The sequence below is a fragment of the Corvus hawaiiensis genome, chromosome 5 (assembly GCF_020740725.1).
Source record: "Corvus hawaiiensis isolate bCorHaw1 chromosome 5, bCorHaw1.pri.cur, whole genome shotgun sequence".
Lineage (NCBI taxonomy): Eukaryota > Metazoa > Chordata > Aves > Passeriformes > Corvidae > Corvus > Corvus hawaiiensis.
In genome coordinates this window covers 39,393,289-39,406,755 of record NC_063217.1, presented here as the reverse complement: position 1 = coordinate 39,406,755, position 13,467 = coordinate 39,393,289, and the positions used below count along the sequence as shown (strand labels likewise).

Genomic DNA, 13,467 nt, shown 5'->3' with positions numbered 1-13,467 from the left:
ACCCTTTCCTCACTCTTAAGACCTAAATTCCCACTCCAAGAATGAGACTGAGCAAAATGTGTGTGTTTTCCTCATGCTAAATAGTCCCAGCAGGACCAGGACAAATACAGTTATACTTTGAATGAGTTGGCCTTGTGCAAATGGTGTAGGCATCTGCACAAGTGTCTCAAATGCTGAACACAACTGATGTTATGGTGTAGTACACATTTCAGAAATGACAAGTAAATAATGTTCTACTTAAATATGGGTTTGGGCGGCTGAGTAGAGCCTTCCTAGTATAACATTTTTCAGATATTCCTCTGTGTGTTCATGCATACACAATATTTACTTTTGATTCCAGCAGATATCAGTTTGGGATTTTACATTATTATTATAATACTTTAAAAAAATCCTAAAAGCTAGGTCATTTTTTTTTCCCTTCAAGTTTGAGGCACTAAAAATACATTTTTTTATTGTATAATTCATGGATTACTGTAAGACAGTATCCTGCATAGATCATTTTTTTGGCTTATTGAAAGTATATCTTGGGTCAGCCAGAGAATAAAATTATGTATCAAAAGGACTGGAAAAGTCCTGTGTTTGATAGCCAGTGTAACTGTTCTGTGCAGCTTGGAACTGTGCTGGTGTTGGCATGCAGTTATTAACAGATGTCGATGTGCTGGTTTGCTTTGAAGAATTTCCTATTACTCTGCAAAGCTGTCCACTTGTGTAGCTGGCCTGTCACACTGGGGTGACATTGTTAGTTTCAATCATGTCATTACACTGAGCTGGCCCCTCCACACACTGAGCTGCTCACTGCCAGCGGGAGCAGCTCTATCCCCTCTGGCATTTTGGTCCAGTCCAGTCAGCATAATGGATACGAGACAAAAATGGGTGTTTCAACAGTGAGATCACGGCCTCATTTTATTCATCATTGAATTAATTAAGCCTATCATTATCTTGGTTTTTTTATTTGTGTTTTTATTTCCTGAAAAGAGAGCAAAAGCATTCTCGAGTTCTTTCTGCAACTTCTTCAGATTTAAGCAAAATAAATGTAAAATTAGTAATCTCTGAAATTAGTAATCTTTTCTTTGTAATGACCTTTAGTTTCAGTTCTTGAAATGTTCAGCCCTTATGCACCTGTACATTTTGTTGGAAAATGTTCAGGCTGTTGTTTCTCTTTGGTCCACTAATCATCTTGTAACTGTTAGTGAAAATGGCTCATGGAATGAGGAGCTGATCAAAGCAGTTTTCTTTTACTACTTACCAGATAGTTTTTCAGGAGTTCTAAATTCTAAAATTCTTTAGTGCTATTAATTGAGAAATTGTGACAATGAGCACCCACCTCTTACCAGCTGTGCTTTGTGTTTTTTCCTGCAGATTTATTGGTTTAAAGATGGGAAGCAAATTTCTAAACGAAGTGATCACTACCGAATTCAAAGAGAACCTGATGGAACTTGCTCACTGCATACTGCAGCCTCCACCCTGGATGATGATGGGAATTACACTATTATGGCTGCTAACCCACAGGTAAATGAAGGTTTGGCTCCAGAGCAAACATCCTTCTGGACATAAATCTTCAGAAAACTATCTCATCTCGCATATGCATGATTTAATTAAATGATGAAGTCACCATAAAGTATGCAAGTTAGATTTCTGTTTTCATCTTGCATCAGTAGGGTGGGACCCTTCTATCTCCAAGAGATTAGCAACTCAACAGCAGTTTTTTTCCTATGGTTTGAGGTTTCAGGGGGGAGGGGTGTCATTTTTTAATTACTCTTCCACTAGTTGTTTCAGCTGATAACATCTCGGTATTCTAACTGAGCATGGATAGCACATATATATAAAGGGAGAAAAAAATCCAGTTTACCAGCAGAAGTAACCCAGTCCAGTCATTTAACTTTCTTTTCTTGACCCTACTCACTGACTGAGGCCAATTTTTTGAAGTGAGTGGGAGTATATCACACCTCAACATGCTTACATTAGGCAGATTGCAAGTCTGTAAGGCAAAAAACATCTAGCACTATTATGTAGCAGAATGGTGTCCTGTGTCGATCTTAAACAGTGCTTTTCTGAAACACAGAGTGTTACTGGTTTAGCAATGCCATTTTTTCTTTGCAGATTTAATCCAAGAGCTGAGGTAAACAGCAGAACCCACTAGTTCATTAGACATAGCCAAACTTACAGGTCACTCATCCTATTGAAGGAGCTTTTTCAATCCACTTTTTCTACACCACAGCAAATTAAGGGGAGAGTTGCATGTGAGAAACCAAAGCAGTAACATAACTTTTGGGATGTAATGAATTATTTTCCTCTGTAGTTTGAAATATCGTGCCAAGACTAGGCCTGCAGGCAGAATCACACTGCAGAATAACAAACTGTATCACTGAGACAGAGTTTAATCTAAGCAGGAGTGTTGTGCTCTGTTATGCACGTTGCTAGGTTACTTAGCATGACGCTGCCTTTTTTGTCTCACTCTGCAGCTTGTCAGTCCTACTCATACTGCAAAGGGCTTGTGAATATAAGGGACTGTACACATGAGCAACACACAGAGAGCAGCTTTTGGGTAGATTCTACAAAATGCAGTGCTTTAATATAGGTAGTTTAATTATTATTTCTACATATATAAGTAAAAAAAATACTAATGCAATAGCATAAGGCCATGGAATTGTTCAAGCTGGGAGCTTTTACACATAGACGACATTGTTACAATACTTGGTACCATATAAATTGTGAAATTTCACAACAGGTTTAAAAATATATGCGTGCTCAAGGTAAGAAGTGGTTCCTGTTCATCTTCCTCTAAGTGTTGTCTCAGTGCATGCACAGAGTTTCACTGTGTAGTGTTACTGTGTGATCCAAAGTCTTGGAGAACTTGGTGAACAAACTGCTTTTGTGTTTGGGCACTGTACTCTGTCCCTGAATATTTATGGCCTATTTTTGAGCATGTGTTGTTCTGGATAATGCTCATTCAATGACACAACAGTGACCCAGGTTACCAGTTCTGGTCATTGATGGCGCTACTTTGTTAGTGGTTTTTGGATGTACTGAAATGAGCTGGGTTTGTGTGCTTCCCAGATTGGGGCTTGAAAAAGCAACTTTGTTAAATGACAAAATTCTGTGCTTGTGCTTTTTTCCCCTCTTTGGAGAAGAACCAGAAGCATCCTTCTCTGGCTCCCCTAAACAAAACATCTGTGTTTCACCAAGCCCATTCTATTCTTTTTTTTACAGTGTAATTCCCAAGCAAACATACTTATCTCTTCCACTATTTGCTTGCTTTTTACTATGCATTTAACAGTACAATGGAGGCAAAGAAGGGCTGTGACTTAATGTACTGGCCTTTCACACTCAAAGATCTGGATTCCAATTCTTTTAAGTCATCCTGAGTGGAAATAATTTTGGCAAAGCCTTCTCAATTCTAATGGAAAGTTGTCCATGTCTCAAAGCTATCACAAACTTAGGCAAATTTGGCAACCTTTCCTCAGGAAAGCGAAGTATGTAAATGTAAGGGAGCTCACATCAGAACTCTGATGGACTGGTCGATATTTGCTAGGCTGTTGCTGTGTTTTGGTCATTGCTATTGGAATCACCAAACTCTAAAGCAAAAGACATGTTCTCAGCTGATAGAAATGGGTTTTATTAAAGCAAAGGATTCAGTTCATTGAAGCTCTGCCAGTTCATGCCATCTCATGACCTGGACTAACATAATAGGATTTATGTGTGTAAAATGCCTTGTTGACAGACCCTGGAGATCGTCCATGGTAGTTAACACAGCAGGCCCCATTGCCCACAGCATAAAGTGCAGTGAGCTGGAATTAAAGTTCTGACACACCACTGGGGTTTGTTGTCAAATTTGCTGTAGAAGTTAATCCAGAGCAAATGGACCCTGGGCCTAGACAAACATGCCTTGCCTGGTTTAGGCCTTTAGTTAGAGGTCATATCCCTTAACTGAGCTTTTTCCATGAACTGTATGGGCTCGCATAGAGCTCTTATTTTCACCTTCGTTCTTTTCATCCCACTCTGCTTCTTTGCACTACACACCCACAGTCCTCGGGCTGGAGTTCCCTTAGTTTCTAGGACATCTTCCCATTAATTATTTTCCCACTCATTGTTTCCTTCCTCTTCATCCTTGGACTTTTCCAAAATCTTTGGCTTCCTGCTTAATCTTCCCTATCCAAATTCCTTATTGCCCTTTGTGTTTCCATTTGTGACACCATCTTGTATTGAGATATGCAGAAATGATCCCAAACTATGTGTATTCATCACCTACCAGAAGAATATTAATATGCAGTGGTGCCCAAAATAGAAATTCATTTGTTCCAGATGTCTTTAATAGTCTTATAAGGGGGAAAATAACACTTTTACATAAGGAATTGCTGTGGGTCTTGCACAATGGCTTATTTTAATGCGGGGATTTTTCTTGCAGACTAAATGGGTCATGGGAATAGAAATGGGACACAGACTTCATTTCTAACAGTTCGGAAGTGACACAAAAGTTGGTGCTATTTGAAGGCTGCTTGTGAGCCTGGTGAAATTGTTTTTTGATGGGCTTTGGACAGTTCTTAAAGAACTGCTATCTGCAACCCTGCAATTACTGTGATAAAAATATTTGTCACTTTTATGCTGACAGACTTGAGTGTGGAGCTCACAGCTTAGAGCTGAAATACACTGCAGAGCTGACGTGGATGTGGCCTTACTGCTACCAGCCCAGGGGGCAGAGCTGTTATTTATCAGATGCTTTTACACTTACAGGGTGAATTCCACAGAGCCCTGAAATCGGCAGTTCTGGCTCCAGGCAGTCCCATCCCAAATCTGTTAGGACTAGTGCTTGAGGTGGACAACCTGTCTTCTAAAACACAAAGTAAAAGAAAAAAGGGGACCAAATACACCAGAGCCATGTTTTATTTATCATTCACTGAAAATAACCTGAATTATCACCAATGTCCATGAGCACAGCTGTGCCTTTCAGTGCAATTCCTCAAACCAGGTTCACTCTGCAGAGAGGATCTGTTAAGTACTTGTCAAATTCTTTTGGCTTTTACATTAATGAGGGTTTTTTTGAGTTGTGGGCCCACCAGATCAAGTAGATCAATCCCCTTTGGAGGCAGCAACTCTGTTGTTAACTGCCAACACTCACCATGGGCCATTCTCAGGACCTTGAACTTTTCTTGCTGTTCTTCCCACTTTCCATACACAGAGAAACCTCTCACCCACATCAATAATAGTCAATAAGGACTCGATTGCCAGTGGTACTAACAGTCTTTTTCAATAAACGATGAATGTATTATAGTCACAGTCATTCCAGTCTGTTCCCTGTTAGATTGGAACCTGATAAAACGGGCAGGCAAAAAAGAACAGATCCATAGACTAGTTTAATTCAAATTAGGGCAATTATTGGGGATTCTTATATCCTGTAAAATTACCAGGTTGAACATTTATTATTACATATTTTAAGTCTTTTAATGTTGCTCCTCTCTATCACCCTAACAGGGCAGAGTAAGTTGCACGGGCAGGCTGATGGTTCAAGCTGTAAATCAAAGAGGCCGCAGTGCTTGGTCACCTTCAAGTCAGCCTCACATAAGAAGGTATTTGATGCTTTTTTTTTTTCTTTTAATAATATGGATTTTGCAAAATATCTGTGGTAAGGTAAAGAATGTGTTAAAAGCATGGCATTCAGGAAGAAATGTGACCTCTGCTGTCTGAAAATTGCTGCAGAGCTTGCATGCTCAGAAGTATAAGCAACCTCTGAAATGACATGACTTCTAAATATCTTTCATTTTCCCTGTCTCCTCTTCCTTTCTTTGTGGTGTTCACTAGTTACTCTGTATCTCAAATTACACTATCAGCTGTTGGGAAGGCTCTTGTCACTTAGGCTTTTTTAAAGTATTTTACCTGATTAGAATTCTACCAGGAACCTCTATCTTCTGCAGCTTCTAGTAAGTATTCATTTAAAGAAACAGCAGAAATAACTGCATGTCAAAGAGGCTTATTAGATTTACATTAGAAATATTTTAGTATTTCAGTATTTCATATTTCAGTTCAGGTTCTTATAAGGAATTATGAGTCATAAATAAAGTATTAAACTTATCTTTGGTGAGTTTACAATTATTCATATATGAAGCTTTGGGTTATGTTTTTGGATCATTAGAAGGGAATTTTCCCTTCAAATAATTTTTTTTTTTCTTTATCCAAAGCATTTATGATGCTGTTTAACATAGCTTAGATAGCTTTAGATGATACAAAAAAATTCATTTTGGTTACCAGAACTGTTTTCAAGGGAGTATGAGGGCTCTGGTTTCTGGATTCTGCTGTAATGAGGCGTGTGCTTTGCCTAATGGTTACAGCAGCCATAGAATCTCAATATTGCCCAACTAATATACAAAGTACATGTAATTACACAGTCAGTGTACAACCAGGAAAGGATTTCTGTAACAGTTAGTAGTGCTACTAGTATGTACTGTAGAACTGCTGCATGCAAAACAGGCTCTCTTCCCCCCACTGGTAGCTATAAAGTATTAGGACATGAGGCTGGTTGTTTAAAAGATCTTGTCAGACTTATTCCTGCGTGGAACAAACTGCAGCCCCAAAAGGATTTCCCAGCATTTCTCCGAGGTGGCCACCAGCTCCCTCTGCAATGTGTCACCCTTAGGCCTGTTAAGCCCAAAGCTCAGAGTGCCTCTGGAGGGGAATATCCTGCCAGGTCTGCACTGTGAGAACAGCATAGAAAAGGCTGGGGCCATCTGGTGTAGCCTGTCCAGTCATTAATGCACTTGGCACCTGCAGATAATGGGTAAAAATGGAAAGTCCGTGTTAACCCCTGAAGGGAGAAGCTGCCGTGAAGAATCACATTTCAGCTGAGTAAGTCAGTGCACATGGGTGACGAAGGGGAAAGACCTTTAAAAGCGAAGATGACAGGAATGTAGGTAGGGGTGAAAGCATCAAGCAGCTGCCACTCCTGCAGCTTCCTGAAGGACAAAATGTGTGTGTTTCTCTTTCTGTGCTGGACAGAACCCTCAGGTAATAATGGAGGAGGCTCTTTTCAATCTCTCCAAATGCATTCAAAGTCCAAGGCCGTTTCTGGCTGGTATTCTATTTTCTAATGGAGACAGGCACTCAAGCAGCCGCTATTGCTTTGGGTTGGGTGTCCAGTGAGTAATGAATTATAAATAAAGGATTTCCATAGACTAGTTTAATTCAAATTAGGGCAATTATTGGGGATTCTTATATCCTGTAAAATTACCAGGTGAAGGGCTTATCCCATTATCTTTGCCCTGGAGGAGCAGTTTCTGTAAGCATTCAGCACAGAATCTCTGTTTAGTGACAGTTCTCACTACTCCCACTGGAGGCTTCACCCAAGACTGATGAAATGGGAGCACATAAAACCTTCCTAAGATAGAGTCCTGCCATTGGCTTTTCTAAAGTAATATCCCAAATTACTGTGTTCCCCCTTATACGGTGATATTTGTCACATCTATTGCCATAGACTTGTGATAAGTAATATTCCTATGGCATTACAATATTATTTCTATAAGCTTTTCTGCTTGAGAGCAACAAAATCTTTTGTTTGCTTGCTTTATTACAAGTGTAATTATTAGCTTAATGAACTTTATGACTTGTACTGTTGACAGGCTTTCTCTTGAAGTATACTTAATCTCTTAGAGAATGTGTTCTGGCAGAACTCTGGGGTTTTATTTCGCTCCTGTCGTATTTTTCTGAAATTTGCTTAGCTGACAAACATCACTTTCTTAGCATCACTTGATGTGGCTGGCCATTTTGAAATTTTCTGATGTGCACAAAAGCTTGGACTCAGTCCCTTAGACGACAAAGTGCTCAACAAACTGTGTCACCTAAGCATGGCAGCCAGAGTCCCAAATAAATCTTAAAATGCATGAGAAAGTAATCTTAAAATGCATGAGATTTAAAGAATATTTATAAACTAAACATTCCTAGCATCCTGCTCTCAGTTAGGGGATTAATTTGAATTTAATCTCCTTTATTCCAAATTAGTGATCATTACCATATGGTCAGTCATAAAGTCTTTTTCAGCTTCTTGCTCACTGAAATTCCCAGTGCATTGTGCCGTACCAACCCGTGGAGTCTCCCTGGACACATTTAGTATATGATGTCAGTTCTGCTGAAACTAATCTGTGCAATGTGATGTCCACATTGCAACTCTGAAGAGCCCACAATGAATCCAAGAGTATTCCAGTCTGTTGCAATTTGTCATTCCTAGACATCTGAAGCACTTGGCTCTAGTCATTTCATTATTTGTTTAAAACCACAAAATGTTTTAGAATTGAAATGACCCTAGTTTCACCTCTCAAGGCAAAGGCTTAAAAAAAGTCTGTGATTTTAGGGTAAACTTACAAAGAGGTAAAAAGGAATGCAACATCTGTGGTCAGATGTTCTTTGTTTTCCATTTTATTTTGTATAAATACCACACACACACACCTCCCAGTTTTGACCAGTGCTGCCTTTTCCTGCAGCTGCAGCAATGAGATGGCAGCTTTCACACTCCTGTGGTGCCAGTTCACCTGTTTGGCTCAGCCTCACAAGACCTTACAAAACACCAGTTACTTGTACTTTGTTGGATACTTATCAATAATGTGGAGGCAGATTTTGCACAAGTTGCTTGCACTGTGCAGCACTCACTTGACTAGATACATTCACATTTCTAGTTGGTCTTGCAGAACTCATTACCAAACAATATCAGTACAGTTTTTCCTTGTTGCTCTCCATCTTCCATCCCATCTACCTGCATGAGGCATCTATGTCTGCAAAACTGATTAGGAGCTCACCAACTAAAGCTCAGTTGCTTATGAGCTGCAGTGTTGGAGCTACTGAAAAGGAGCTTTTGACATGTTCAAGTGGCAAAAACTGTGAGGTGCTTCAGACATGGATTTAGGCACCTGAAGAGTTACATAAGCTCTTAGTGTGTGCAGGGATGTCAGTCTGTGTTTCCCATTTCAGTATCCAGCCCTACATTATTAAGCAGTATGGACCAGATATCTAGACAACCCCCCCAGCCCCTCCATTTGCCTTTAGTTATAGCTGTGGGAAAACTGTGGTGATCATTAAAAAGTCAACATTTAACTATTAATAAGAGAGAATACTGTAGCACAGGTGATGCCTGGCCAATTCAAACAGAGCAATAGCAGAGAAAAGGGCAACAACAGAGCAGGACAAAATAAATCAAACTCAAGCAACTCTAATTAACCGCAGCCTCAGCAGAGCGTGCAGCTGGAGTGTTTATCTTCCATGCAGTAGTACAGCATCTTGTTTTCCAAGTGTAACCACTGAGGGTTTTAAGCTCTTTTGTTGTGAACTATTTTAACCTAGAGAAATGCCCTTGGGCAGTAGAAAACACATATAGGCACCTTTACTGCAGCATGGACACTGCAAACAGCTGCCAAAAGAGAAACACTGGCAAGAGTTAACAGAATATGGGATTCAGAAAAGAGAATTTCACTGTAATGTGTCATTGATAAAAGTGGTCTTTGGAGGATATTTGAGTAGTTCCTCTTCCTTTACACAGGACGTTACTGTAGGCAGCAGCTGGCTCCAGAATGGAACCCACTGGAGCTGATTAGGCAAGGACAAAAATGGATATAAAATTTTGTTTCAAGATTCTTTGACTACTAAATCACACAAATGGAATAATCTAATTTCAATGGAAACAAAAATCTAGTTAAATGAGGAACCCCTTAGAAAAAGATTTGATGGATTAAATTAATGGGCAAGAATAGCCAATGCTGAAAATTGATTAAATGATACCGAAGCTTAAGGTGATTGATACTGTGTATGGGGACAGGAGTTATTTTTCTTTCCTTTTTATTACTTATCAAACTGTTTATGGTACCTTTATAAAAAAGAATCAGCAACCAAAGTTATTCTTCCTATTGCTCACAATTGAAATTCTCATTGTTTCAACTCCACAGTTTGGTGGAGTTGAAAATATTAAAGAATATCTCATAAAAAAACCACGTTAACTGAGGAATAAATATATCCACAGCAATTTAATACACAGAATTTTCTGTACAGTCTTCACTAGTGCAGAACAAGAGAAGATAAGGCTGATGTGAGAAGTCTCTTCTCAATTGAGATGAGTTAGGTTTTAGCTACTGTTATTTTCTGAAAGGGAACCGTGATTAATGAACAGTCCATGTACTTTCTGGTGTAATCAGCAGCAGTGAAGGGATTAAATACACAGGACACTAGAAATGGGGAACTGAAGCTACATGCCACGGCCTGCCAACTTGTTTTATTTGTATTTCAGTGATTTAAAGACTGAGCAAAAATACTATAATTTATAAAATGAATTAATATTACAAGCAATTATTCTGTAGCAATATTGTCTTATAGGTCATAGTTTGTCACAACGTGTCAATTAAATGAAAGTACTTAAATAACTGCAGTGTCATAATTAACTCAATCTGGGCCAATTGCTACCAGAGCACTTGTGTAAATATGGGGTGATTGTGGTACAGGTCAAAGAAGTGGTTTAAAATTCAAATCAGTCTTATAAGTGATTATGGTTCTTCTGATTTAGCAGAGAAAAAAAATAATTTACCTTTATTTCATGTTATTTTAAGACCACGATCTCGATCAAGGGACAGTGGTGATGAAAATGAACCAATTCAGGAACGATTCTTCCGGCCTCATTTTCTGCAGGCTCCTGGAGACCTGACTGTTCAAGAAGGAAAACTATGCAGGATGGACTGCAAGGCAAGTGTCATGCAAAGGGTAGCAGCAGCCTTTTGATAACATCAGCTGACTCAAAAACCACATTGGCTTCTTTTCAAAGCTATTTTGCCTATTGGCAGTTTCGGCCCTGTTAGTAGGGTAATTAATCTCATTGCTTATGAGTGAGTAAGTGGACAATAAAAGTTTGCCTCCTCTCCAATGAAAGTGCTTCGGGCAAATCTTAAGAGCTCACAGTAAACTGATTTATAGAATGCAGCTCTGCTGGGGTGTGGAGGGAAGCAGCACACACTATAAAGACAATGTGTTTCTACATTTTAAGTCCTTTTACTACTTGAGTTTTGAACCCCCATTAAAAGTTTCAAACAGTATAAACCTGATTTATTACTCTGCTGAGCAGAAATAATTCAGGCTTAGGTGACTTCTGTTTACTTTATGCTGACCTATTTGGGAGAAGCTGTTTGCTCTAAAGCAGTCCCCACAGCAAGTGGCATGGCTTTCAAAAGTACAAGACTTGTTCACACAGACCAAGCATTAACTAGTGCAGGTGGTGCTGTCACTGGGGCACACACCTCAGTGGAATGGAACTTTGGAGGCCAGTAGTTAGTCAGCTAACATCTTTTTGTCTGCAAGTTTTCCAACAAGAAGTTAATCTAGAAAGGAGTATCTTCTCATTCCACCTGAAGAACAAACAATAAAAAAGACAAAAGGTGTCACCCTGCCTTTTGTTTTGCAACGTATTGTTACTTAGCTTCTAGCCTATCTAAACACTGATCTTTTTTCAGTCGCACCCGTAAGACATCATGGAATTCAGGGAGTTGGCCAGAAAGTAAGTAAATGACTGCAACTGACTCAGTGTGTAAATCAGGACAGAATTAGATCTTTAAATCTTTTGGTACACTTGCAGTAGCAAACCAAACTTCCCAGAAGTAACAAGTCAGGACTCCTCTAGTGTTTCATGTGGCTGAAACAATTTCCCACTACTCTCTTTACACTCAAGGTTAGTGGATTACCAACTCCAGACTTAAGCTGGCAACTTAATGGCAGACCAATTCGCCCTGACAGCTCTCACAAAATGTTGGTGCGAGAGAATGGGGTGCACTCCTTGATCATAGAACCGGTCACATCCAGAGATGCTGGAATCTACACGTGCATTGCCAGCAATCGAGCTGGTGAAAATTCATTCAGCCTGGAGCTCACTGTTGCAGGTAACATCTTCATGCTAAGCTTTCAGACTGAGCATTGCCAGGATAGCGTAAAAAAAGAAAACATGAGTGATGTCAAATGACACATTGAGGAGTGGGGGGTAAGAAAAAGAAACCTGGCAGTAACAGAAGTATGGTATATTTATAGGTGATCTATTCACGTTGTGTTGTGGCATAAGTGGACTGGTGTGTAATGTCTGTGCACACAGTTAATAAAAGGGGGCTGCTGGCCTTGAGGCCACAAACCAGACTATTTCCCTGGATGTTTCTTTGTAATGACAATCTGTGCAGACCCACACCTACCCCTGGGCAACCAGTGGGATACAGTTTGTGCATCTCACAGCACATCAGACTAATGCCTTCTGGTAGACTTCAGACTTCTGGTAGAGCAGTTCCTTCTTCAGTTAAAAGTTCATACTTTTGTGGAATATGAAGGAGCACGTTTTACCAAGCATAGTGCAACCAGTTTATCTAGTTGTCATGCTCTACATTTCAATTGTTTTAGAGAAGAATCAGCTTTTTAGCACTCACTTTTCCCCCTATTAAAATAATGATGGGACTGTTTTCTTCAGAGGAACCAGGACTGAACTTTGTGATTAATGAAGACAGTGCTTAGGTTTCCTGCCACTTAGGTCTTTCGTGATTCTTTTTAGCACACTGCTGAAAGAAAGGCTATGTTTTCATAGAAAATGTCAACATAACTGCAATCTTTATTTTCACAGCTAAGGAAGTACAAAAAGCACCTGTGTTTATAGAGAAGCTACAAAACACAGGTGTGACTGAGGGATTCCCAGTGCGACTGGAGTGTCGAATCTCAGGGGAGCCATCTCCTCAGATATTTTGGAAGAAAGAGAATGAGTCACTCACATACAACACTGACCGAGTGAGGTTAGACTGACTTAGAATAATCTCCCCATGTGTAATTTCAATGATGATTTATCCTGTAAAACAAATAAAAACCTAAAAGGTCACATGAACACTTTGTGTAAAGGGCATCTCATAAATATTAACTAGTGATTGTAATAATTTATGACATTTACTCAAACTTGCAGCCAGCCTGGTGGCTGAACCAGAAATAAAACATTACTTGTTTTCCATCTTTAGACTTACACAACTACCTTTGCACTCTAAGCGAGAGAAGTAGTTTTGCTCTTCCAGAACCAAGGCTACAGAAATTTGCTAGTGAAAATCAAGGTTCCAAAGGAATGCTATGTGCTTTTCAGCAGAAACCGCTTCATAATTCTGCTGCACAGTTAAGCAACTAAGATTCGATATTTTATATTTTAAGATCTTCCTCGAGTTTCTTTATCCTTTCCACAAAAAGTCTGGGTAAGATCTGGTGTTCCTGCTACTCCAGATGTCTTAATCCATAATTGTGAAAGAAAAGTTACTTCATATGTTTTTTCCTTCTTAGTTTTCAATACAGGATATTAAACTGCCAAATCGTCAAGCATATGCAAGGCTTTATTTTCTACTTGCTAATTTCAGAGGAAGTTCCATTTTAATTAAAATTTTAATTAAAATTGGACTATAATCAATCTGTAACTAAGATTGGGTCTGTTTATAATGCCATTTTAAGATA

General features: G+C 39.3%; 1 protein-coding gene across 8 annotated transcripts in view; it reads left to right on the top strand.

The window, feature by feature from the left end:
- The window catches only part of PALLD (palladin, cytoskeletal associated protein), a 199,629-nt gene that overhangs the window by 182,896 nt on the left and 3,266 nt on the right, over positions 1 to 13,467 (top strand). For all 8 annotated transcript variants that reach the window (XM_048303959.1, XM_048303958.1, XM_048303956.1 and 5 more), the window contains 5 exons: positions 1,360 to 1,509; positions 5,470 to 5,564; positions 10,572 to 10,704; positions 11,681 to 11,888; positions 12,608 to 12,773. In XM_048303959.1, the coding sequence (XP_048159916.1) occupies positions 1,360 to 1,509; positions 5,470 to 5,564; positions 10,572 to 10,704; positions 11,681 to 11,888; positions 12,608 to 12,773 (752 nt within the window). The remainder of the gene's footprint in view (positions 1 to 1,359; positions 1,510 to 5,469; positions 5,565 to 10,571; positions 10,705 to 11,680; positions 11,889 to 12,607; positions 12,774 to 13,467) is intronic.